Below are 27,174 nucleotides of genomic sequence, written 5' to 3' on the forward strand. Positions count from 1 at the left end.
CAATTGATATTGGTTTAATGAGTTCAGTATTGTTCTTTATTATTTTAAAGGAATCTCTTAGAGTTGAGATCAATCTTAAAATAGATACATTTTTAACATCTGTCTTAATCTAAAAGTCATTATCATGTTTAACAGGGAAATGATAGAAACATCTCCATAAAATGTTGTGGTTTTTCTGGGGTTTTTTTGTTTTTTTGTTTTTTGTTTGTTTTTTTTTTTGATACTAGGAATTGAACCCAGGGGTGCTTAACCACTGAGCCACATTCTCAGCTCTTCCTATTTTTTTGTTTTGAAACAGGGTCTCACTGAGTTGCTGAGGCTGGCTTCAAACTTGTAATCTTCTTGCCTCAGCCTCCCAAGTCACTGGGATTACAGGTGCATGCCACCACACTCGGCTCCCATAAAAAGGTTTTTTAAATCCAGGTGTGGTGTGGTGGTGGCACATATCTATAATCCCAGTGACTGGGTATGCTGAGGTAAAAGGATCACTAGTTCAAGGCCAGCCTTGGGAACTTAGTGAGACCCTGTCTCAAAATAAAATGAAAAGGTCTGGGGATATAGTTCAGTGATAAAGAACCCCTGCGTTCAACCCCCAGCAGCCCCACCCCCCAAAAAAGTAAGATTACTCATTGTTTTGTAGATATTGACCAAAGTCATTGGCAAGAGGAAAGAAATAGCATATAAAAATCAGAAAGAAGTTGATGATAAATCATTTATTTGATAAGTGATTTAATCCATACATAGAATTGTATAATCAGTTGAAAATCGATGAAAAATAGAATTTGATATGGGTGCCAGCATACAGGATTTATGAAAAACCAATAACCGTTCGATAGCTGATCTGCAGCTAATTTAAATGATAACACTGAAAGGTAAGACAGTAAATTTTTTAATTAAAATTTCCATTGACAGTAATTTTTTTTTAAAGAAATACCTAGGAATAAACTCAACTGGAAGAGAGAGAGAGAGAGAGTGTGTGTGTGTGTGTGTGTGTGTGTGTGCGCTTGTGTGTAGGTAAAACATTACTAAAGGACAAAAAGGACTTTAGGGGAAAGCCTGTCATAGTTCTAATATGAAAATTACACATTATTTATAATGAGATCCTGAAGATGGCGGAGTAGCAATGCGAAGTGGTCAGTATTAAGTCTTTGGGCCGACTTCGGTTCTGGTCTCCGCAGCAGCAGTGATCGCTGAGCGATGAGTGCCTAGGATAATTGCCCAAGATGCTGAATATCAAAATCTTCAGTGGCAGCTCTCATCAGGACTTACCCAGAAAATTGCTGACCACTTGGGCCTGGAGCTAGGCAAGGTGGTGACTAAGAAATTCAGCAACCAGGAGACCTCTATGGAAATTGGTGAAAGTGTACATGGAGAAGATGTCTACATCATTCAAAGTGGTTGTGGTGAAATCAATGACAATCAAATGGAGCTTTTGATCGTGATTAATGCCTGCAAAATTGCTTCAGCCAGCCAGGTTACTGCAGACATCCCATGTTTCCCTTACACTCGGCAGAATAAGAAGGAAAAGAGCTGGGCACCAATCTCAGCTAAGCTTGTTGCAAATATGCTGTCTGTAACTAGTGCAGATCATATTATCACCATGGATCTGCATGCTTCTCAAATTCAGGACTTTTTTGATATCGCAGTGGACAATCTGTATGTAGAGCCAGCTGTCCTGAAGTGGATTAGGGAGAATATCTCTGAGTGGAGGAATTGCACTGTTGTGTCACCTGATGCTGGTGGAGCCAAGAGAGTGACCTCCATTGCAGACAGGTTGATTGTGGACTTTGCCTTGATTCACAAATAACAGAAGAAGAAGTGGACCGCATGGTGCTAGTGGGAGATGTGAAGGATTGAGTGGCTGTCCTTGTGGATGACATGGCTGACACATGTGGCACAACTTGCCATGAAGCTGACAAACTTCTCTCAGCTGGAGTGACCAGAGTTTATGCTGTCTTGACTCATGGAATCTTTTCTGGCCCAGCCATTTCTCGAATCAATAATGCATGTTTTGAAGCAGTAGTGGTTACCAATACCATACCTCAGGAGGACAAGATGAAGCATTGCTCTAAAATACAGGTGATAGACATCTCTATGATCCTTGCAGAAGCCATCAGAACTCATAATGGGGAATCTGTTTCCTACCTATTCGCCATGTTCCTTTGTAATAGAATAACTTGAGGCTTTTTTAAAAATGAAATCAATTCTACCCCTTGATTCCCTTGGTATTTTATGGCAAATTCAGCATAAGACCCAGCTTGCTCCAGTATAGCTTTCTATATCCCACATCATGTAAATGAGAGTTTATTGTAAACTGGGGGAAGACAGATTGAGATTAACTGCTGGGATTTCTTTAACTGCATTGTCTCATTCTGGTTTCCATAATGATTTTGTGAACTTTGCAGCTTTAACTAGAGTTCAGCTGCTGCAAGATCTCAGACTTATGAGGGTATTGAATAAGGCTGTTTGAATGATTGGGGAAGCTCAGACTTTGCATGTGAATGCTTTGGGGATTTTTCTTTGTCAGAACAACTAGCAACAAAGCAGCCCATGTGTGACAAGTTCTCCAAGATCTATGATAAATTAAGAACAAGAGCCCTGGGCAACTCCCAAACCTATTCTCCTGAGCAAGCACCCTGTTAAGGCAGGAGCAGGCAACTCAGCCTGAAAAAACTGTTGGGTGGGATCCTGAGAGAGGAGGGGATAGCACAGTGCAGCAAATGTTTTTTGGGAGGAAGAAGCCTGATTCATTGTCATCTGCTTGACCATGTAGCTTATATTTCCTTTGTACCTATTCCTTTCTATGGCTTTACAATTTCAGCCATTTTGACCTTTTCCTGGCCAGATATCCTCTTGGGCCCAAACAATCATTGTACCATAGTCTTCTAGAACACAAATTTGCTTCCTGCTTTGTAATTGCAAATATTCACATTAGATATTTTGCTGTAGCTTAACTTTCTTCTTTCTTCCTGTAATCTGTTTGGCCTCTCCAATGACCTGACTTTTCTGTTAAAAATTATGAGGCAGAACTGGCCCAAGAAGATCATAAAGCAGTATATTACAAATTGGGAGGATACAAAAGTTCCATCAGTGGAACAAAATAGAGAAGTCCAAAAAGAGTGAGCTCTTCAATATCCAGTATTATCCTATATCTGGAAAACCTACTAGCTGCCTGGAAGAAAATTTAGATTTATAACTCAAAGTTACAGATCAAAGATTTTAAATGTGTACAATGAAAACATAAAAGTAATAGAAGAAACTGGCAGGATTTTTTTTATAATCTTTGAAGAGAGGAAGATGGTTTTATATAATACCTTCCATAAAAAGAAATATTAACTTATTTGACCACATTTGAAAAAATCTGCATGCAAAATCATTATAAACAATATGAAAGAAAAACCTCAAAATGGAGAGGGAGGTAAAAAGTGTGTGTGTGTATGAGAAGCTGTGTATATGAAACTTAATGTCAAATCAGCAAGAAAAAGATAAATAACCTATTAGGAAAGTGGCAAAGGAAATGAAAAACTTACAGAAAAGGATATAAGAGCAATTCTTAAATATTATGAAAATATATTCACGCAAAGGCCTGGGTTTGATCCTCAGTACCACATAAAAATAAATAAAATAATAAAGATATTGTGTCCAACTACAACTAAAAAATAATTTTAAAAAGAAAGAAAGAAAAAGAAAATATATTCAGCTTCACTTAAGAGAAAAATGCAAACTATTATAATTTGGCATGTCCAAAAAATTCTTCATTTCTTAGGTTCTTTTTTCATCTTGCATCCTCAGATGTCATTTATATCTGAATATATGTTGGATAGCAAATTTTTAAATGGAGGTTATACTCCACTTTTACCCACCTTTGTGATGCTAGGGATTGAACCCAGGGTCTCACACATGCTAGGCAAGTGTTCTACTACTGAACTACACCCCCAGACCTGTTTCATCACTTTAAATAAAAAACTTAATGCCTTTGCAGCCCATGCAAAAACCCCACATTTCTCCCACATATAACTAGAATACTCTTAAACATCTATAATAAAAAATTTACCTTATATTTCTGCATAATATAAACATTTAAAATACCAACTACTTTATTAGTTAACATTTTAATGAACTCTCTGGTAATTTTTTATGTTGTATGCAATAGATTTGAGTTTTTCTTAACTGTTGAAAGTATATACAGTAGTTGAAATAAACAACAAATTAAAGATACATAGTGATTCCTTCAATACATAATAATGCAAATAATATTTGGCAAAATCAAACAATGTTTTGTTAGTTACTTAAAATTGAAAAGTTGCATCATTTAGGTTTAATGATTGGACAGGGAAGTTGTGGCTGTAGCACTGTTGCTTCACTGAGTAAAGATTGGGAACAGGTCAGTAAAAGGGTGGCATAGAAATGACAGCAATGTAATGAAATGTCTGTTTAATAACATGAGAATGAGTCTGAATCCTGTTGACATAAAAACTTTTGTAGATTGTTAGATAAAATGTTTGTAGATTGTTAGATACTCAGGGATATATCAGGGATACTGGTACATTTCTTTTCTTGACCATCATTGTCATCTGCTTGGCCATGTAGCTTGTATTTCCTTTGTACCTCTTCCTATACACAGACTTTGAGTACTAAGTACATCCAAATTTGTTTCAGTTCAATTCTCACATTCCTGTGTTCCTCCTCCTCCTCCTTATCTCATAACTATTTCTTCCTTTTTATTCCCAGTATCAGTTTTCTAATTCGGATTTTCTTTTTCATGCCTAGCCTGGTGAAATTTCCTATTCTCTACCATCTTTCTACCTCCAAGATATTAGTTTCACTGTTAGAAACAATTTTCTCTCCCTTTCGCATCCCATATTTAAGATTTTGCAATTTTACTCTGACCTATTTTCTGTTTTGCTCTCAGACTTTTGTTCTAAGCTAATTGGTCTACTCCTTTTCCCTCCACATCATAGTTTTTAGCCCTTACGTGGTTTTTGCTATATGCCATACATTATTCTAAGGTCTGAACATAATATCTCACTTAATAGTAACTGCAAATATTTATAGTATTTCATTCCCATTTTGAGTAAGTGGGGCACAGAAAGGTTAATATTAAGGTACAGAAAGGTTAATATTAAGGTTAAGGTTAACTTGCCCCCGGTTTATACAGCTAGGAAGGGGCGCAAGGGACTTCTAAGTAGGGTTTTGCTCTGTTTCCTTTTGTTTTGTAAAGGGAATTGAACCCAGGAGCACTTTGTCACTGAACTATATTCCCCAATCATTTTTATTTTTTTTTTTTTTATTTGAGATATGGTCCTGGCTGGGGATGTGGCTCAAGCGGTAGCGCGCTCGCCTGGCATGCGTGCGGCCCAGGTTCGATCCTCAGCACCACATACCAACAAAGATGTTGTGTCCGCCGAGAACTAAAAAATAAATATTAAAAATTCTCTCTCTCTCTCTCCTCTCTCACTCTCTCTCTCTCTCTCTCCTCTCTCACTCTCTCTTTAAAAAAAAAAAAAAAGAGATATGGTCCTGCTAATTTACTGAGGGTCTAGCTAAGTTGCTGACACTAATATCGTACGAAGTGCCACCACATTAGCCTAAACTGCTATTTTTAAGAATAAGAAAATTGGGCCTGGAGTTGTGGCTCAATGGTAGAGTGCTCGCCTAGCATGCACGAGGCACTGGGTTTGATCCTCAGCACCACATAAGAAATGTAAAATACAGATATTGTGTCCACTTAAAACTTAAAAAAAAAAAAAAGAATAAGAAAGTTATTGCCAGGTGCAGTGGTATACTTCTGTAATCCCATCACTGGCCGAAGCAGGAGGATTGCGAATTCAAGGCCAGCCTCAGCATCTTAGCAAGACTAAGCAATTTAGTGAGACCCTGACTCAAAATAAAAAATAAAAAGGGCTACAGATGTGGTTCAGTGGTTAAGTGCCCTAGGTTTAATCCCAGTACCAAAAAAAAGAGAGAGAGTTTTTTTTCCGGTGTGGTGGTGCATGTCTATAGTCACAGTTACTGGGGAGGCTGAAGCAGGAGAATTGCAAATTTGAGGCCAGCCTCAGCAACTTAAGAAAACCCTGTCTCAAAATAAAAAAGGATGGAAATATAGCTCAATGGTAGAGTGCCCCTGGATTAAATCCCTAATACCACAAAAAATGAATAAACAAAGTGAAAAGGACTAGGGAGGTAGCTCAGTGGTAATGCATCCCTGGTTCAATACTCAGTACCAGAAAACATTTCTGACACTAGTTGTATGGGTTTTCCACACATTTTAATTCTCCAGTTTTCTATAGACCCCAACCAGGTGTCCTATGGTTTAATTTGATTCTGGAGCAGAGTTAGTGTGGACTCCAGTGAAAGGCTCAGGCCCACAAGACTGTCCCCACTTATGCCTGTCACAAATCTGGATCTCCCGTACTTCTGACCAGTGAGCTATAAATTGGGAAGTCCTATAGTCCCCACTTTAGGTTCAATAAAATTATTGAATAGCTCACAGAACTTGGGAAAACAGTTTATTTACTATTACCAATTTATTGTAAATGATACAACTCAGGAACAGCCAAATGGGAGAGAAGCCTAGGTCAAGGCTTGAGGAGAGTATGCCTGCAACATCCCATGCCGTCCAAGTCTACCACCCCTCCCATCATCTGTCAGTGTTAACTAATCCAGAAGATTTCCAAACTTTAGGGGTTTTATGGACTTTCTATTACATAAAGATGATTGACTAAAGCAGTGGCCACTTGATAATTAACCTGATCTCTGGCCCCTCTGGGTGGGCTCAAAGTTTTAACCCTCTCATCACAGGTTGGCAGTAGAACCCATCCTATAGTAGTCATCTCATTAGCATGAACTCAGTTATGGTTGAAGGAGATTTAACAAAAGAGGTTCTTTTGACCCCTGTCAGAAATTCTAGGGTTTTAGGAGTTCTGTGCCTGGGTTCAAAGACCAGATGTATTTCTTACACTGCAAGAGGATATATATTCTTATTTGTGTGTGTGTGTGTGTGTGTGTGTGTGTGTGTGTGTGTGTGTGTGTATGTATGCATGCGCACAGTTCTGGGGATTGAACCCAAAGCCTCAGGCTTGCTAGGGAAGTGCCATACCGTGGAACTATGCATCTAGCCCTTTTCCTTTTGAGACAAGGTCTCCTTAAATTATTCATTCTGGCTGTAAGTTTGCAGTTCTCCTGCCTCAGCTGCCTGAGTATTAACTGGCATGCCCAATCCTGCCTAACTCATTCTTGTTAATAAAAAATGCTTCTGGAAGGAAGGGACTAACACTAATAGTAATTGAGCAAATGGGTGGTGAAAAGGAGCTAGGATGGGAGAACATTTTTCACAGAGTACTGTGCCTTGATATGTTTTGATTTTTTTTAAACATATGAATACATATTTTTTCAAAAAATTAAAAATATCTTTCAAAAACCAAGTTCATGCATCTCCTCTTCCATGAACCTTTACTGACAACTTCAACCCAAATTGGAAAGCGTTAAGAATTATTTCTTCATATCACTGTGGCAGTTTCTTTAGGCATTTAAAATTTTGTCATCAAAGCCACCTCCTTACATAGCTTTCTGACACCAAGAGCATTGAGGATAGTACCTAGTAAAAAGTAACTGGTTCAAAGGAAAACTAATGCAGAGATGGAACTCAGATTAGTGTTTGCTACCAATGGGGAATAGCAGATTGACTTGTTTCTGGCATGAAGGGACCTTGGGGAATCATAGAAATGTTCTATTTCTTGATTTGATTGATGATTATATTAGTATACACACTCATCAAAACTTTAAATAGGTACATTCCTTTTACTGTATGTGAATTATTTCTCACTAGAGTGTAATTTTAAGAAAAAAGTTAAACTGGGCATCTTGAACAACTTTTTTTTTTTAAGTAGTGTTCAGTATTTCTTAAAATGAGTAATCATTTTTCTGCCTAATTTCACATTACTTTATTCACTTCTCAACAGTTCTGAAACACAGACAACATTGGGGGAGAAAGGAAGTGAAGATTCATCTTATAAGCCAATTTTTTCAACTCTTCCTGAAACCAACATTTTAAATGTGGTTAAGGTAGGAAAAAAGAGTTTGTGTGTGTATATGTCCTTAGCAGACAGAGCTAGATGGTTAATAGTAACCAAAAGAAAAGAGAAAGGAAAAAAATAGTTTCTTACCTAATAAAATTTCTTAGCAATAATTAATCTTTTATTGAAGGTGGGTTTTTGCTGTTTTTATTTTTGTTTAAATATTAAGAGCAGAAGGGAACTTTAGGTCAGTGTTACATCATTAAAGTAGTTTTGAGACCAATTCCTTTTTGGAATTGGGGTATGTAAAGACCAAAGTGTCTCAGTATAATTTAGTGATCAAGAATAATAACTGTTAGCTGGGCATGGTGGCACATACTTATAATCCCAGTGGCTTGGGAGACTAAGGCAAGAGGATTGCAAGTTAAAAGCCAGCCTTAGCAAAAGCGAGGTGCTGAGCAACTCAGTGAGACCCTGTCTCTAAATAAAATACAAAACGGGCTGGGGAGGTGGTGGCTCAGTGGTCAAGTGCCCCTGAGTTCAATCCCCAGCACCGAAAAAATAATAATAATAATAACTGTAAAACATTTTCATGGCTGAATCAAATGTCAAATCAGTGATACTGAACCATTAACAGAATCTTTAAAATCTTTAAATCTTTTTTTAGAGAGAGAGAGAGAATTTTTTAATATTTATTTTTTAGTTTTCGTCGGACACAACATCTTTGTTTGTATGTGGTGCTGAGGATTGAACCGGGCTGCACGTATGCCAGTCGAGCACACTACCGCTTGAGCCACATCCCCAGCTCCCATTAACAGAATCTTGAAAGAAAAAATATTTACCATTTAATTCAGCTTATTAGCAAGAAGAGCATTTCTGGGCCCCCTTTTCTGGATATCTGATACTTGTTTTATGTAGATTTCTCTTTTGCTAAAAAGATTTTACAATTAAAATTCATCAAGTAAAATAAACCTTCTTAAGTTGCTTTGTCTGCATTTGTGTCAAAAAGTTTTTAGGCTTGTGTACATCCATACATCCAGAAGGTTACCAAGACCGTGAAATAATGTTGCTGATTTTGATGTTGTTTAAAATGAGTTTGGAAAAACAGCTGAAACAGATTCCTCTAGTTGACTTTCAGAGCCTCCTGATAAACCTGATGAAGAATATCAGAGATTGGAACACAAAGGTAACATTACTTAAAACTTGAGTATTGGTCTTTTGAATAGCATCACAATTTGACTTTCATAGTGCATACAGAATTAAAATTGTTCCTAAGCTCAGTTAAAATCTTTAACAAGTGGAAAAGAGACTGTGGAAGGGGCTATGTTTCCTGGAACCTGTATTATATAAATTTAAAATATTTATTTTCTAAAACTGCAGCTATTCATTCAACAGAGATGTATTTATTGAGGATTTACTATGGACAGGTATTCATATGATAGGTGCTAGAAACCCAGTTGTGGAAAAGACAATGCCCTTGCCTTCATGAAGTTTTCATCCTACTCAGAGTTAAATGATAAGTAAAGATAGATTGAAATAACATATCAGGTTGTAATTAAGTGTTGCAAATTAAAAGCAGGACGTGGGTAGAGAGAGTGGAAAGATATGGATGCCAGGTTATTTCATATGAGGCAGTCAGGGGAAGACCTTTCTGAAGTGACCTTTGAGCAAAGAGACCTAAGTAAAATTAGGGAATAATTCATACTTAAGGCTAGAATTGAAGTTGAACTTGAGTAGCCATGTGGAGTAGCCATGTACAATTTTTATATAGAACTTTTAAATTTTTCCACCACTTTTTATGGAAAATTAAAAACACAATAGTAGGGAGAGTGTAATAAACTCTTAAGTAGCTACTAGCCAGCTTCAAAAATTATCAAAACACAATCAGTGTTGTTTACTGTTACTCCCACCCCACAATTCCCCTACTTATAAGATTATTCTGAACCAACTATTAGGTTTTTTTCTTCCCCTTTGGTACCTGGGATTGAACCCAGGGGTGCTTCACCGCGGAGCCATATCCCCAGCTCTTTTCTTTTTCTTTCTTTCTTTCTTTCTTTCTTTCTTTCTTTTTTTTTTTTTTTTTTTTTTTTTTTTTTTTTTTTTTTTTGAGGCAGGGTCCTGCTAAGTTGCTTAGGGCCTTGCTAAGTTACTGAGGCTGGCTTTGAACTTGCAGTCCTCCTGCCTCAGCCTCCCAAGCTGTGTATGCCACTGTACCTGGCAACTGTTAGGCTTTCAAAAATACTTGAAGCTGGGCATAGTGGTGCACGCCTATAATCCTAGTGACTTGGGAGGTTGAGATTAGAGGATTGCAAGTTCAAGGCCAGCCACAGCAACTCAGCAAGGCCCTAAACAATTTAGCAAGAACCTGTCTCAAGAAATAAAAAGGGCTGGGGATGTAACTCAGTGGTAATGCCCCTGTGTTCAATTTCCCGTTAAGCTCCCACCTCACCCTACCACCACCAAACAAATAGATAAAATGAAATGCTGGAGTAGGATCCCTAAAGTGCAAGAAATTCCAGGTCAAAAACATATGATTTTGTGCAGTTCTCATTATACACATTTGGAAACTGGCATTTGTGTTTAGATTGCTTTATTCTTCCAATAAGGACTGTTTAAAGATATGTTATGACAGAATATGAAAGCCAAGTGAATTTCTGATGAATACATTTGGTTTATGATAGTATAGAATCTGTGTTGTATGCCTTTCAGCAGGTTCTAGATTCCATGCATTTTCAAAAATTGAGCATTCTATTTTGTTAGTGCTTCCATTAGAATAGGAAGGGATGTAGATTTGATTATCTGCTGTTCTGTTTGGAAAAAAATCTTGCACATTTCTTTTTTCTCAGGTACCTGAACTCTGTCTGGGCATAAATGAACTCTCCAGCCATCCTCATAATCTTCTGTGGTTGGTACAGCTAGTCCCTAACTGGACATCACGTGGAAGGTATTGAAAAGTGAGAATGAAACATTAAGAAATTTTATGTTTATAATGAAATACTTTGGGGTCCTTTATTTTCAATCACCATTCTTTGAATGTTACATAAGAGCCAATTGTTAATCATATTCAGTTGAGGGTAAAAGCATTTATAACCTGATTTTGATTGTTTTTTTTTTATATTGCGGATTGAACCCAGGAGTACTTGAGCTACATCTCCAGCCCTTTGTATTTTTTATTTTGAGATAGAGTCTTGATAAGTTGCGTAGGGTCTTGGTAAATTGCCAAGGCTGGCCTCAAATTTGTGATCTTCCTGCCTCAGCCTCCCATGTTGCTGGAATTACTGGTATACACCACCACATCCAGCTGATTCTCATTTTTAATTCAAGTCATTCTGTAATCCTCCTCCTACATACCCCTCTCCTACCACCATTACCACTGTGCTACATCTCCAGCCACTTTTTTGTTGCCTAGGCTGGCCTCACACTTGTGATCCGCCTGCCTTAGCCTTCTGAGTAGCTCGGATTATAGGAATGCAGCACTGAACCTTACTGTGATACTTTTGAGTTTTAGTTTAGCTGATAATAGATGACGAATACTGTAAAAATGAATGAATTAGGGCTGGGGCTGTGGCTCAGTAGTAGAGCACTTGCCTTACATATGTGAGGCACTGGGTTCCATCTGCAGCACCACATAAAAATAAACAAAGATATTGTGTCCAACTACAACTAAGAATTTTTTTTACAAAATGAATGAATTATATAGCCTTCTCTTGAGACATTGCTTATATTTACAGTTAGAACTAGAACAACTTTTGGCCCATTCATTTGTTTCTCAAGTGATATTGATTAAAATGTTATTGTTGTTGTTTTTGTGGTGCTGGGGATTGAACCAGGGGCCTTGTACATATGAGGCAAGTACTCCACCAACTGAGCTGTGTCGCCAGCCCAGCTTTCTAAATACTTTAAAATTCTAATTTCAGGCAACTCAGACAGTGCCTCAGTCTAGTGATAATTTCAAAGCTTTTGGATGAGAAACATGAAGATGTCCCAAATGCCAATAATCTGCAGGTATAAGTACTACTTTTTTCTTTTTTCTTTTTTTTTTTTTAATTTATTTTTAAGCTTTAGGTGGACACAATCTTTACTTTATTTGTATGTGGTGCTGAGAATCGAACCCAGTGCCTCATGCATGCTAGGTGAGCACGCTACCACTTGAGCCACATCCCCAGTCCCTACTTTTTTCTTTTTTAATGTGGTAATGGTAGTGAAGTGTAGCGAAATTGACACCTAAGTCAAAAACCCTTAGTCATGTTACTATTCATGTAATCTTTAGCATGGTACTTGCCTAACAAGATCCAGTTTCTTAACAGGAGACTAATAGAGCAAAGGAAGGGGATCAAGAGGGAAGGAGGAAGGAATGCAAGAGGTACTGGAGAATAAAATTGACCAAATTATGTTATGTCCATGTACAGATATAGCAGTAGGGAATCCCACTTTTATGTATGTTTATAATGCACTCGTTAAAATAATAATAGAAGGGAGACCATTAGACTAGAAGAAGGAATTTGGGGGGTGGGGGATGAGAGGAAGGAAAGGGGAGGCACCAGGGAATGAGATTGATCAAATTAATTTGCAAGTAGAATTATGTCGCAATAAATCCCACTGTTATGTGTAATTATAGTGCACCAATTAAAAAAAAAAACATAAAAGAGAACCTATTATTGGCACATAGTGCTACTATTAAAAAAAAGATAAATTAAAAATAAAGGGTTCTTGTTTGAATGCAGTTAGTATAATATACTCTATCAGGTTCTTAATTTTGTTTGTTGCAACTTTTTCCTTTATCACCCATGTAAAAAAGAACATAAAAATAAGTCCTGGGGCTGGGTTTATGGCCCAGCGGCAGAGCACTCACCTAACATGTTCGAGGTACTTGGGTTCGATCCTCAGCACCACATAAAATAAATAAATAAAATAAAGATATAAAAAAATTCTGAATTTAAAAATAATAATAGTAAATCCTGAGATGCACTAATTCATATTTGAATTATACCGTCTAGATTTTTTTTAACTCTTTATAATGATTCTTTTCAGAATTTAGTGATTTCTATCCACTAAGAAATTGAACTTCACTGTTTTTCAAATAATTTCACAAAGAAATTTGTTATTTCTGTTATTTGGCCTTCTAAACATTTATCCTTATTTATAAGTACTAAATCTTTAACTTAAAATCTCATTTTAAGTATTTGAGGACTTTTAAGTAAAGAGGAAATGAATATCACTGGACTATTAAAAAAATAAGCTAGAGAGGACAAATTAGAGAAGGCAAAATGAACAGTGGGGAACACTAGGGAAAAGTAGCCTAAACAACTGTATTGCTTAGCATTATTCATTCTCTCCTTTTTCTTTTGATAGATATCCGTCCTGCATCGATATCTTGTGCAAATGAAACCTTCTGATTTGTTGAAGAAAATGGTCTTAAAGAAAAGGGCTGAACAACCAAATGGCACTATTGATGACAGTCTTCATTTAGAACTTGAAAAGCAGGTATCTAGAATCTTAAAGAGTACATAAGTGCATAAAGTGATTTTTTTTTTCCTTTTAATTACTGTCGTGACATAACTCAGTAAACTTGAGAGCTAAGAATTTAGGTAAAAGGATGGTTGTTGATAATGTAAAACTGGAAGGAATTTTTGTAGCTCTGTACTAGGGTAGTTGTGAAGGATGCACTTGAGTTAGAAATCTTTAAAAGGCCTAATTTAAATGCATGTCTTTTTCTTTCTTACTAGCTGGATTAAATTCTTTATCCTCCCAAACCACTTTCTTAATGGGTAAATTGTGAGTGACATCAGTGCTAGCTAATTCCTAGGTATTAATTTTATTTATTTCTCTAACAGGCATATTACCTGACCTACATTCTTCTTCATTTAGTTGGTGAAGTTAGTTGTTCTCATTCTTTTTCTTCTGGACAACGGGTAGGTAATGTTTAATGGTTGTGTTTTAAAAGGTGTAACTATTGCTAGAATGAATGAGCACGCTTTAGTTAGGAGAATACTTAATAAAGGTTAACTGAAAAGAGGGGAGTGATAGTAACCTGCAAACATATCATATCAACAAGAATTATTTGTCAACAAATGTTAGTTCAGTTGGTTGGAGTACAGTTTACCCATCATAACTTGGCAACAGTATAATATATTCACAACCAAGGTCACCAGATATCATTTGGGCAGCTTTTAGCTGATTTCTTCTCATCTCTTTTCACATTTCTTTTTTCTTTCTATTCTTTTAAAAGAAATAACATTTGGCTGGGCATGGTGATGCATGCCTATAATACCAACAGATCAGGAGGCTAAAGCAGGAGGATTGTTGAGTTCAAAGCCACCTTCAGCAACTCAGTGAGACCCTGTCTCTCAATACAACAAAAAAGGGCTGGGGATGTGGCTCAGTGGTTAAGCACCCCTAGGTTTAGTTGCCAGTACCTAAAAAATAAAAAAAAAAAAAAAGAAATAATATTTGCCTTCAACACTAAACTGATGTTAAGCCATGCCACTTTAGGAGTGGGTTTAATTTCCAAATTATATCCACATATTACAGTTTTGATACTGGGGATTGAACCTGGGGTGCTTTACCACTGAGCTACATTCCCAGTCCTCCTTTTATTTTAATTTAAGTTGATTAGGCTGGCCTCAAATTCATGATCCTCCTACCTCAGTCTCCCAAGTAACTGGGATTACAAGTGTGCACCATCAGTAGTGGATTGTGTATATTTTTACATTTAACAAGCAATAGACCACAACCATCCTGTTATCATGGAAGTAACACTGATAGGACTGATATTATGTTGGATGATTAACATCAGAAATTGCTAACTAGAGAATGATAGATTTTTTTTAATAACTTAATTGTTCTAATTACCTAATTCTTTATTAATTTGTAATGCTTAAGAATTGTTTTCATCCCTTGCATTTGTTTTGTCTTGTACAGAAGCACTTCGTGCTACTCTGTGGGGCTTTGGAAAAGCATGTTAAATGTGATATTAGGGAAGATGCAAGACTTTTTTACAGAACTAAGGTAAGTGTTTTTTTTTAAATTAGTTTTTGTGTTAAGTCTTGGTTAGATTAATATTTAAAAGCAGAAGCCAAGCATGGTGACACACACCTGTAATTCCCAGGAATTTGGGAGCCTGAAGCAGAAGGATTGCAAGTTCGAGGCCAGCCTCAGCAATTTAGTAAGGCTATCTCAAAATAAAAAAAGGAAAAGGACTGAGGATGTAGCTTAGTGGTAAAGTTCCCCTGGGTTCAATCCAAACAAAGATTTTTATAAATTTAAGGTCCTAGATTCCCAACACTACAAAATAAATAAATAAAAGATTCTTCTCTTTTTAAAAAAATATTTTTTTAGATTTTTTTTTTTTTTTTTTTTAGTTGTAGATGGACACAATACCTTTATTTTTGTATGGTGCTAAGGATCAAAAAAAGAAAGAAAATTTAAGGAAGAAAACCACATAAGCTTCTCTTTTAGAAAAAAAGAGTAATAGGTGCTGGGCATGGTGGTGCACACCTGTAATCCCAGTCATTCAGGAGACTGAGGCAGGAGGAGGATCACAAGTTTGAGGTTAGCCTTGGCAACTTAGTAAGGCCCTGCCTCAATAAAAAGGGCAGGGGATTTATTTAATGCTCTGGTAGAGCGCTTGCCTAGCATGCCAAGGCTCTAGATTCCCAACACTACAAAATAAATAAATAAAAGATTCTTCTCTTTTTAAAAAAATTTTTTTTTTTTTTTTTTAGCTGTAGATGGGCACAATACCTTTATTTTTGTGTTGTGCTAAGGATCAAACCCAGTGTCTCACACATTCAAGGCAAGCACTCTACCACTGAGCTACAACCCCAGCCCAAGACTTTCTTAATAACAAATCATCTTCTGCTAAGTACTTTTCTAGCTAGATTGACAGAGAAAAAAATCTCAAAAGCAAATACATTTTGTTTTTTATTCTGAAACTCCAGATACCAAAAGAGAAAAAATTCTTTCTAGTGGAATTTCTTAGTTTTTTTCCCATAGTACATATTAAAGCCCTTATGCTTAAGATGGTGTCAAAGTATCAAGGATTGAACCATTGTTTAAATAAAGATATAACTAAAAAATAGTGGCTATAAAATTTTATAATGCTCCATTTGATTTAAATATGTCAAGATCGTTGTACTGTCATGTGTAACTATTAAAACAAATTAAAAAAAAGAAAATCTAAAAAAATTTTTATAATGGTTGAAAACTTGTTTAAAGAAGAAATAAGGTTAGCTAGTTTTTTTGTTGTTATTTTTGGTATTAGGGATTGAACCCAGGAGCACTTAACCACTGAGCCACATCCCCAGCCCATTTTATTTTTTTGAGACAGGGTCTCACTAAGTTGCTTAGGGCCTTGCTAAATTGCTGAGACTGGCTTTGAACTTGCATTCCTCCTGCCTCAGCCTCCCAAGTCACGGGATTACAGGCATTACACCCAACCAGGCAACTATTATTCTTTGAATATTTCATTTGACCCTTCAAATCTCTGGGTCACCTATTCTGAGCTGTAGAATGGAAATGATTCAAGCCTGCTAGTTGTTTTGTTTTGTTTTGTTTTGTTTTGTTTCTTCAAAGGTTTTTGTATACTTAAAGATAGTAGAAAAACCAAATTTATGAACCATAGGGTAGGAAAGCAACTTTAGTATTAATTATGTGAGTTTTTCCTGAAACAAAATTAAATAATGCTTTTTTAAAACTTAAAAGGATTTTTTAATTTCCAAATCATCTTTTAGTTTTTGTAAAGTGGATTCTTTTGTTCCTCTGGTGTTTGGCTTGTCATTGTCTCTCAGCATTGTAACTTTTATCTCTCACATTAATTAGCTGTAAAGGCTAGTAATTTGGTTAATACGCATTTGGATATAGTATATATTTACTTTAGTGCATTGAAGTTAAGTACAGAAATATAATTGTAGAAATTAGAACACATTTCAGATTTCCAGATACACATATGGGATAACTCTTTGCCTTAGAAGGGAAGCCCTACATCTCAAAGCACATTCTGAACTTGGTGGTTGTGACCACTACTGACAGACATGCTTACCATGGACCACCTCCTGCCTCAGCCTCCCAAATCACTGAGATTACAGACATTCTTTATGTTTCTTAAAACCAAGGGCCTAGCATAGATTAGTACCAAGGCTTCTCTTATTTACAGTGGAATTGACAACAGTGGTTTGTGGAAATTGTTTCAGAAGGTGGTCCTACTGAAATTGGTGAGTTGCAAGCCTCTCCAAAAGCCTCTACTAGAAAACTTATTTTGGCGACACTTAATTTGCTGAACTATAGATGGGGAACAAAGCAGAAGTTGTAATTTACTTCAGGCAGTGTAAAATTCCTTGTTTAAAATATTTTTCTCAAGCAGTTATGGCAAGAGCTAATCAAGAATTTCTAGTGGGGCAGAATTTTGCTAAACGTCTAAACATAGGAATATACCAGGTATTTGAAGGGGATTCATAGCACTTTGTAAAAACATGGAGAAGAATAGTGGTGAATTTTGGGTCTTCTGATAATGTGGAAAGGAACAAATGACAAATGTTTTTTGTGGTCTTGAGTCTTTCAAATAGAAGATGGTAAGATAGGGAACAACTAAAGCCTTGAGCCCTATAACACAGTCCACCCTTAGTTTCTCTATTTAGTTGTTATAAAGCCAGCAAATCAAAAATGTAAGTTCCTTTGAAGGCAGGATTTATGTTTTTCTGGATTATCTTTAATCACTAATAGGAAAATTGAACTCTAAGCATTCAATATTTTTGTTAATGATGATAAAGGAAAATTTTGTTGATCACTGTAATTTGAAAGCCCCTCTAAAAGATAAGGAACTTGTTTTCTCTTAACAAAAATCAAACCAAGTGTGGGTCTGTCAAAGCTCTAAGATCTTTTGTATCAAGTTGTAAATGGATTGATTGTAGGTTAGGATGTTTTGATCTGATACATTTTCCTCTTTGATATTTTTAAGGTGAAAGACTTGGTTGCCAGGATACATGGAAAATGGCAGGAAATAATTCAGAACTGTCGGCCTACTCAGGTGTCATTTTATTAAACAATTTATTAATAGTTTTACTAAGTGGTACTTTTCATACTTTTGAAACAGAGTTCAACAGAAGACTTGCTTCTAATTATCTATAAATTAAAAATGCCAGTATAATATAGATTGTTTGTATATGAATGGTTTTTGTTTGCTTTATTATGTTTATTAATTTATTTTCAGAGGTGGCCAAATCCATTTCAGAATACATCAAATGGAGGTTATTTCATAAGAAGTATTACTCCCTACCCCCATTTATTTCCCTTGTTATTAATTGAACCCAGGAGTGCTCTACCACTGAACTATAACCCCATTCCTTTTTACTTTTTTTAATTTTTAATTTTGAGATAGACTCTCACTAAATTGCCCAGGCTGGCCTTGAACTTGCAATAATCCTGCCTTGGCCTCCTGTTAGCTGGGATTACAGGCTTGCATCACCATGCCCAGCTAGGGAACATTTTTTTCTTACTAGTTCTATAAATATATAATACACACAATATATATTTCACCCACTTAAAAGTATATAATGCTTTTTAATATATCCAGAGTTGTGAAGTGAATGCCATTACAATCATAGCCTAACTTTAGAACATTTTTGTCACCTGAAAAGAAATTCCATACCCATTCGCAGTCACTCACCATTCCCCCACTACTCTCATTCCCCTCCTCACTCCCTTAAGATCTAGACATGTCTGTATAGATTTGCCTGTTCTGAACATTTCCTATACATGAAATACACTGTGGTCTTTGACTAGTTTTTTTCACCTAACATAATGATAAGTGAATCCATGTTGTGGTATGCATGTTCTTTCTATTGATGGACAGTTTTCGACTATATGGATATATCACTTGTCCATTTTATGAAATGGACATTTGAATTGTTTCTATTTTCTGTTATGGATAATGTTTCCATGAACATTTGTATATATGTTTTTGTGTGAATATGCTTACAAATGAAAACATCTTAAGCAAATAACTGAGAGTAGAATTGCTGATCATTTGGTAATTCTATGTTCAACTTTTTTTGTTTTTGTGAGCTTTTTGATTTTTCATATGTGGGTTTTGTTTTGTTTTGTCTTGCAGCACTGAGAATTGAGCCCATCTTTACCACTGAGCTATTTTTTACTTTGAGATAGGAACTCACTAAGTTGCTGAGGCTGGCCTTGAACTTAATCCTCCTGCCTCAGCCTCCTAAAATGCTGGGATTATAGGCACATGCTACCAAACTCAGTTTCTATGATCAGTGTTTTAAGTAACTGCCAGAGTGCTGCATGATTTTACATTTCCACCAGAGTGTTTGAAGATTCTAGTTTCTCCACATTCTTCCCAATTATTATCTGTCTTTTTTATTAAAACTATATAGTCAAGGAGTGGGAAGTGAAATATTGTGGTTTTAATTGCATTTTCCTGACAACTAATGGTGTTGAGCATCTTTTAATATGCCTTTTGGCCATGTATACAGCTTCCTTGGAGAAATGTCTATTCAGATTTGTTGCTCCTTTTTTTTTTTTTCCTTTGGTACTTAGGAATAGAACCCTGGAGTACTTTACCACTGAACTCCATTCCCAGTTCTTTTTATTTTTAATTTTGACACAGGGTCTTGCAAAGTTGCTAAGGCTGGCCTCAAACTTGCAATCTTCCTGCCTCAGTTTTTAAAATCACTGATATTACGGCCTGTGCTACTTTGCGAGGCTCACTTTCCTTTTTTTTTTTTTTTTTTTTGCAGTTATAGATGGACAGGGTGCCTTTATTTTGTTTATTTTTTATGTGGTGCTGAGGATCCAACCCAGTGCCTCACGCTTGCCAGGCAAGTGCTCTGCCACTGACCTACAGCCTCAGCCACTCACTGCCTGTTTTTTAATGGTTTATAGTTTATTTATCTTTATTGTTGAATAGTAAGAATTTTCCATGTGTTCTGGATAGAATTTCTTTATTAGATAATTTACAAGTATTTTGTTTCCTCTGTTGTCTTCATTGTCTAGGTAGTATCATTTATAACACAAACATTTTTACTTGTAGAATCCAGTTTATATCTTTTTTTTTTTTCCCCCTTTTGTCATTCATGCTTTTGGCCTCATTTAAAGAGGTTTTCGGGGGCTGGGGATGTGGCTCAAGCAGTAGTGCGGCCCAGGTTTGATCCTCAGCACCACATACAAAGAAAGATGTTGTGTCTGCCGAAAACTAAAAAATAAATATTAAAAAATTATCTCGGGCTGGGGATGTGGCTCAAGTGGTAGCGCGCTCGCCTGGCATGCGTGCGGCCCGGGTTCGATCCTCAGCACCACATACAGACAAAGATGCTGTGTCCGCCAAATACTGAAAAATAAATATTAAAGTTCTCTCTCTCTCTCTCCCTCTTTCTCACTCTCACTCTTTCTTTAAAAAAAAAAAAATTCTCTCTTTCTGTCTCTCTCTCACTCTCTTTAAAAAGAGAAAAAAAGAGGTTTTTGCCTAGTTTGGCATTTTTCTTCACATCTGCTCAACAGTTCGCCATCTTTTTTGTTTATAAACTAATACAGGATTGTCTAAAATGATAATTCTAAGAGTTGGGGCTGGGGTTCAGCAGCAGAGCACTAGCCTAGCACGCACGAGGCACTGGGTTTGCTCCTCAGCACCACTTAAAAATAAATAAATAAAATAAAATGTTTAAAAAAATAACTTATGAGTCAACAAAGAAATCATAATAAAAAATTTTAAAAATAAATAAAATGATAACTTCTAAAGTTTTAATATAGGAATCAACTTGGAACTTGGTGAAATGTAGATTCTGATTCATTAGGTCTGAGGGACCTGAGATAGTCTATTCATTAGGGACCTGTGATAGTCTACAATTCCAGTAAGTTCTCAGATTGATACTAATGCTGCTGGTTCAGAGACTATACTCTGAGTAGCCAGGGCCTAAACATTGTTTATAGTTCACTTCATGTGCTAGCAGAAGTAAATCTGACTTTTTTTTGTACTAAGGATTGAACCTCAGGGGTGCTCAATACTGAGCCACATTCCCAGACCTTTGTATTTTTTGTTTTGTTTTGTTTTATTTGGGCTTGGGGGGGGCAGTTACTGGGGATTAAACTCAGGGGTACTTGACCACTGAGCCACATCCCCAGCCCTATTTTGTATTTTTTTTTAGAGACACAGTCTCACTGAGTTGCTTATTGCCTCGCTTTTGCTGAGGTTGGCTTTGAACTTGCAATTCTCCTGCCTCAGCCTCCCAAGCTGCTGAGTTTACAGGGGTGTACTACTATGCCTGGCAAATTTATACTGCTTTGTTGTTTCAGTTTCTAACCCTCAGTAGACTTTTTTCAGTCTGGCCATCTGTGCTGATGTGTTATTAAAATAGAAAATAATAACAAAACCTTATATTAATCAGTTTAACATAATAATCTCCTAAAATATGACCCTTCATGAGTACAATGGTGAGAAAAAATATCCTGTTTACATTATACTTCTTTTGATTGTTAGATCACAAATGTGGCATTTGAACCTGATTATCTGAAATTTTTAGAAAAAATGTATAATATAAAGATTTTATTACTTTTGTTATCAAAACCCATGATTTTTATCACAACCCATGATGATTAGTAGTTTTATATAAGGGTTAATTCATAATTTGATTAAATTTTCCTTCTGCATTTTTTTTTTTTTTTCCTTTTCTAGGGGCAGCTTCATGACTTCTGGGTACCAGATTCTTAACAGAAGTTATAGCAGCAAAAATATGAACCAAGAGAAATTCATTAAGAGCCTTTCCAAGAAGAGTAAAAAGAATCACTATGGATTCCAGTGCTACAGAATGCTAAGAAAATACACAGCAAATGTGCCACTTGAATATCTTGTATGAAGCTGGTAATGAAAAAATTGCCATTTCTGAAGCAGATATGAAATGTGATCTGCTTAGTTTTTAAGGCAACTGACCTTTTAAAAGAGCAGAGTCTTACAAAAGGAGGGAAAGGATAGAAGCACCTCATAATCTAAACCTGCCCTTATTAATTCCTCCTGTTAAATTACAAGCCAATATCTTCTTGTAGGGAGTATTTGTGGCACTTGGATAAATCATGAGAAATATGGAAGAAAAGAGTTTGGACCAACTTGAGGAGTTGGACATAGAAACCAGGACCAAGTTCCAGTTGGGTTTAATTTTCCCTCTTTGTTATTTTAGTATGCAAAGGGATTGCTTAGAACAGAGTTTAGTAACAAAGGCATTGTTCTTTTCTGTAACTTCTATAAACTGCAATAGGTTTCAATCCCTGCATTTCCTTCACTATTAAGATTTTTAAAAACACATTTAAACAATTAATCAGAAGTTTGATATGTCATCAGATCCCTATAAGAGGAAGAGGTTAAGCTGTAGTGACTCTGTTTTTAAAATGCCAAAATAGTCATATGCAGCTTGTTTTGAATTGCTTTTAAATGCATATATATATATATATATATATATATATATATATACATACACACACACACACACACACTTTTTTTTTTAAATACTGGTTAAACCTTAGAAGTCTGGCCCTTGGTAGCCATATTACTGAAGTCTCTATTATAAAAACTTAAATATCTGGAAAAGTTTCCAAAAACCTTGTTTCCATGAGTGTATTACTTTGGCAGAGACCTGGATGGTGTTTATTCTTTGGGATACTGTGTGTGTGTGTGTGTGTGTGTGTGTGTGTGTGTGTGTACATACACACACACTCATGCATGTGTGTGCTCGTGTGCTTGTATTTTGAAATTGTTGCACTTGAAAAATCACAGCTGCTCTAAATTCTTAAACACTGGACAGCCATCCTTTGGTTTTAAATGGTGGAGGGTTAGTAGAAGCGTACAATGCTGTATTTAGCCCAAGGGCCCTTTAAAGCCATTGGATAGTAACAGGTTCTTACTAGCCAACTCAAAAATTCTTTTGTTGACTGAATGTCTCTTTTAGTAGGGTTTGTTCCTGAAAGAGAATACTATTTTTTTGTTCTTTCAACATTGGCTTGGGTGACTTGCTCTCTTCTGAGCACTCTCATGTCTTTAGTTGTAGGGGAAAAGATGATGGAAGTGAAGGGAACTGGACTTGATGTTTATGGTTTGAGAGGAGAAATTAAGTTTTAATTAAGAACTAACTTTCTACCTCTAAACTGAGGCTTAGGAGTAAAGAAAAAAAATTATCTTAAATTTATCATTTCATTTCAAATAGCATCAGTAACTTTTGAGCTCATGTCAAGCATTGGGCAGTTAGAGATTTTTATAGACAGGACTAAATAAATCCAGTTTCTAAGAACCCAGGCTGAATGAGGCTCCAAGAGTCAGACCAACATGTTTTATTCTGTGTTGAGTTTACTGGTAAGAATATTATTATTATCTTGATACTACCTCTCAAAGGTATTGTTACAAAATGCCACTTATGAACTGAACGTTAAAGAGATAGATACAAAGAGTTATATTTGAAAGAAGCTTGATGAAACTCTGGCATCTATCTGCCCAACAATGGGGGCTTTCACTCTGTAATTTAATATTTTGTAGATACATTATTTGTGTGTAATTTTATAAGTGTTCATATTTTTCTCATTTTGCATTGTGTAAAGTGTACAAAATCTCAAAGTATAAAATACTGCTTATATTGCTTGTAATTATAGTGTGTAAATATTTTCTAATTGTGTACATTGACGGGGTGGGGGACAAGTGGGTTATTCAGGTTTTTTTTTAAGTGACCCTTTTGTATTGCAGTTTCAACAGATAACTGCTCATCAAATTTAAAACCACTTTGATACATTTTTATTTAGCAGTTCCAATAAGAAAAATCTCTATTTTTGTCTTTCTCCATTAAAAGAAAAATATTTCATCTGTCCCTTTAAAATAAATGGCCAGACATCAGTTTAGGCCCTTTTATTTATGACTCTGGTAGACATCTTCAGTCTCCAGGTTATAGTCCAGTCAGCATTTGCATTTGGGTTCTCAGAAATTTTGTGATTCTGTTTTAGCACAAGTAGCCCATGGTTTTTCTCCCAAATAAAGTATTTTCCTTCACCCTCGAGTCCCCATGCTTTGTCTCCCTCCTCTTGTTGCCCAGTAAATGGGATGTTAGAGAGGGAGAAAATGTTCGTTGCACAGAAAATGTCAGGCTGCTTTTGGGACTTGGCAAACAAAGCTTGCACTGAGTGGTGGTGTGTTTGGCAATATTACTGTGCCAAAAATCACCTTGTTTAATTATCTGAATATATATGTCAAACTTATTACCCTTATTGCAAGCTGAAAATTAAGATACTTGTGTTTATGCTTTTGTGTGTAACCATTTGCCTTTTCTAACCTGCTTTTCTTGTTAGCTGAAAATATAGTTCTGTTAGTTAAGTGAACAGGCTCATGCAAAAAAACACATCTACGTAGCAGTAAAGTAACAGCATTTGTACATTTGCTGTCTGTCTCCTGATGGCAGTGGTGCCTTTGTCACCTTTGGAAGGTTGGCGCTTTGTTTTCATTTTGAAATGCAAGTAGTAGCTTGCTTTTTACTTCACAAAATCTCCCCAGATGTAAAAGATAGGTAATGGCATGTTATCATCCAGACTTAGTTGGAGCATTTGCATTTTTATTTTTATCAAAACAGATTATAGTTGGTGAGGACTGGCCACTAATAATGTGTAGGGTCTTTAAGAATAATTTTTAAATTAAAGAAATAATAAAATTTTTGAGAAGTGACCCATTAACAAGTGACTTGAGTTGGAGAATTAGAAGTTGATTCTTCTGGTTTGTCTCTGAGGGGGCAAGAATAGGTACAGGTGGCTGGCCATGTAGAGCAGTTAAGCATGATCTTGGTGGTTATTTCTCACTCATCAGCAGTGTTGGTACACCTCATTATCTGTGCATTTGTTTTCTTAAGAGTTGTGTCAGCCAGTGAGTCCACCAGTTCTTAGGTAGTAAATGCAGATTTCCCTCTTCGTTCATTTTTTTTTTCTTTTTAAGATTTTATACTACATCTTGTTTAAAGTCCTATGAATGTATGTGTGTGTTATTAAAACTGCTTTTTCTCAGTTTGAACATGTGTTTGGTAATATTTGTTTGGGGTTGGTATCTGGAATTCCCTGTTGATTCCCTTGCTCATCCCCTGGTTTTTAAACTTATTCCTTTCTCTTTGGTTTCTCCAGTTTTCTAGCTCATTAGCTCCTGTTTCTGGAAAACACAAAAGCTTTTATATAACCAGTTAATAACTTTCTGTATATTTTACAGAAGTTTCAGTAATCTCATTTTTACCTCATTTGCCGTGTTCATTTAACAACTATTGAGAACCTACTACATGTTAGACACTTTAAAGGAGCCAGTAAGAATTTAGTAACAAACAACACAGATAGCTCTTAGGAATCTTACCTGCTGGTATCTAGGTTAAAATACTTTAAGCTATTGGGCAAAGAGGGCTAGAAAAAATTCCCTTGACCTAGATGCCATTTTGTATAGCACAGGACCAAAAAGGGGGACACCCTACAGTGCAGAGGCAGGGCTCAGGATTACCTTTGACCAACCAGGTAGATAAGGCTCTGGGTATGCCAACTGTGGGGAGACATAGGTTAATACCCCTTATAGGAGAAGTTATTCTAACAAACTCAGAAGGCGTAGGCATTGTTCTCAGGAGACCTCAAGTTCCAGAACAATGCCAGTATTTTCATTATCCTTTCTGATAGATGAATTGGAGGATGCTGCATTTTTCTTTTGACAGTGGGTTAGAGGGATAGGGGTTGACAACCAGGCAGAAGCAGAAACACTCCTATGAGTACTTAATGGTAGACAGCACAGCCTTATTCAATATAAGAGAAGGGCCTTGACCTTGCCCCTAGGCTTAGCCCTAGATCCCAATCTCACCACACTAGCCATTTGATATTGGGCAAGTTCTATTTATTCATCTAGTAGGAGGAATAACATTGGTGTCTACTTCAGAGTTTATAAGGATTAAGTGAGTTAATGCATGAAAAGTGCTCGGTACAGTGCCTGGCATATGGGAAGAACTCAATCATTCCTCTCTCACTGTTTTGCTTAAGAGACTCTTCTCGGATGACAATTAAAATTGCTCCTAATCAGATATCCTGGAGTGTGCTGATGATTGAATTTTATCCCCAGAAAGTATAGTTGTATGCTCTGTTCCTTTAACTTCAGGGAGCTTCAGATGGTTCTCTGTCTAGCCCTGTCTGCTGGTAAAAATTTAATAATAAAGCCATGTGTCATGGTCTATACTTGTAATCCTAGCCACTCAGGAGGCTGAGGCAGGAGGATCACAAGTTTGAGGCCTGCCTGGGCAAGTTAGCAAGACATTTTGTCAAGGAAAAAAAAGTTGTTTTTTAAGGGCTAAGAATGTAGTGTAAAGCACACCCAGAGCCAGGTATGGTGGCACACACCTGTAATCCCAGCAACTTGGGAGGCTGAGGCAGGAGGATCACAAATTCAAAGCCAGCTTTAGCAATTTAGCAAGGCTCTAAGCAACTTACAAGAACTTGACTCAAAAAATAAAAAGCTGGGGGTGTTGCTTAATGGTTAGAGCACCCCTGGGTTCAATCTCAAGTACTGCTAAGTAAATTAATAAGTAATTTTTTAAAAAGCACCCCCAGGTTCAATCACCAGTACCAAAAAATAAAGTTTCTGACTTTCCTTATGCCAAGTAGCTGAGAAAGAGATGGTGGGTGGTGGTTTTCCAGCATTCATGGACATGTCCTGATACTCCCTTTTCCTTGCTAACCATTCCCTAGGCTGGAGTCAAGAGAGGGCAAACCAGAATGCCCAGCTTTGGGTCTGACTCCAAGAAGACTGGCTTGGAGGAAAACTTAGCAGGCAAAACAGGCTTCTGAGGCACAGAACAGTGAGACTACAGCATTGTTGAACTGGTGACAGTCCCTGCTGAAGAAACACCTCAGCTGTATAAATGGCCAAAATAAAGATCACACCTCCTAAAGGGAAAATGCTGGGCAGACCAGAGATGGAGATGGCAAAGCAGGAACAGAAATGCTGCCACAGTGGACAGGAAGCAGGACAACCTGACTAGGCCAAAGTTCTCTGCCTCAGGGAGCCTCAAGTTTCAGGAGTTCATACCCACCCCCTTCACCTAGGATCCCCGCTACAGTGAGTAACTGAGCCTAGACCCAAACCAATCCTGATGTGCAGGTGGCTGAGAATCTGGTG

General features: G+C 36.6%; 1 protein-coding gene and 1 pseudogene across 3 annotated transcripts in view; both read left to right on the plus strand.

Annotated features, from left to right (window-relative positions):
- Slf2 (SMC5/6 complex localization factor 2) overlaps positions 1 to 26,912 on the plus strand; it is a 51,084-nt gene extending 24,172 nt beyond the window's left edge. For 2 of the 3 annotated variants that reach the window (XM_077798919.1, XM_077798920.1), the window contains exons 12-20: positions 7,962 to 8,064; positions 9,025 to 9,201; positions 10,862 to 10,959; positions 11,933 to 12,020; positions 13,368 to 13,499; positions 13,850 to 13,927; positions 14,937 to 15,023; positions 17,971 to 18,039; positions 21,697 to 25,041. In XM_077798919.1, coding sequence (XP_077655045.1) covers positions 7,962 to 8,064; positions 9,025 to 9,201; positions 10,862 to 10,959; positions 11,933 to 12,020; positions 13,368 to 13,499; positions 13,850 to 13,927; positions 14,937 to 15,023; positions 17,971 to 18,039; positions 21,697 to 21,732 — 868 coding nt within the window. In that variant the 3' untranslated portion in view covers positions 21,733 to 25,041. Of the gene's footprint in view, positions 1 to 7,961; positions 8,065 to 9,024; positions 9,202 to 10,861; positions 10,960 to 11,932; positions 12,021 to 13,367; positions 13,500 to 13,849; positions 13,928 to 14,936; positions 15,024 to 17,970; positions 18,040 to 21,696; positions 25,042 to 26,744 lie in introns of those variants that run through there. The other variant, XR_013343638.1, reaches the window with a different exon arrangement.
- Positions 1,224 to 2,181, plus strand: LOC113196167 (ribose-phosphate pyrophosphokinase 1 pseudogene; annotated as a pseudogene).
- Positions 26,913 to 27,174: the final 262 nt, after the last annotated feature.

The sequence above is a fragment of the Urocitellus parryii genome, chromosome 5 (genome assembly GCF_045843805.1).
Source record: "Urocitellus parryii isolate mUroPar1 chromosome 5, mUroPar1.hap1, whole genome shotgun sequence".
In the NCBI taxonomy this organism is placed as follows: domain Eukaryota; kingdom Metazoa; phylum Chordata; class Mammalia; order Rodentia; family Sciuridae; genus Urocitellus; species Urocitellus parryii.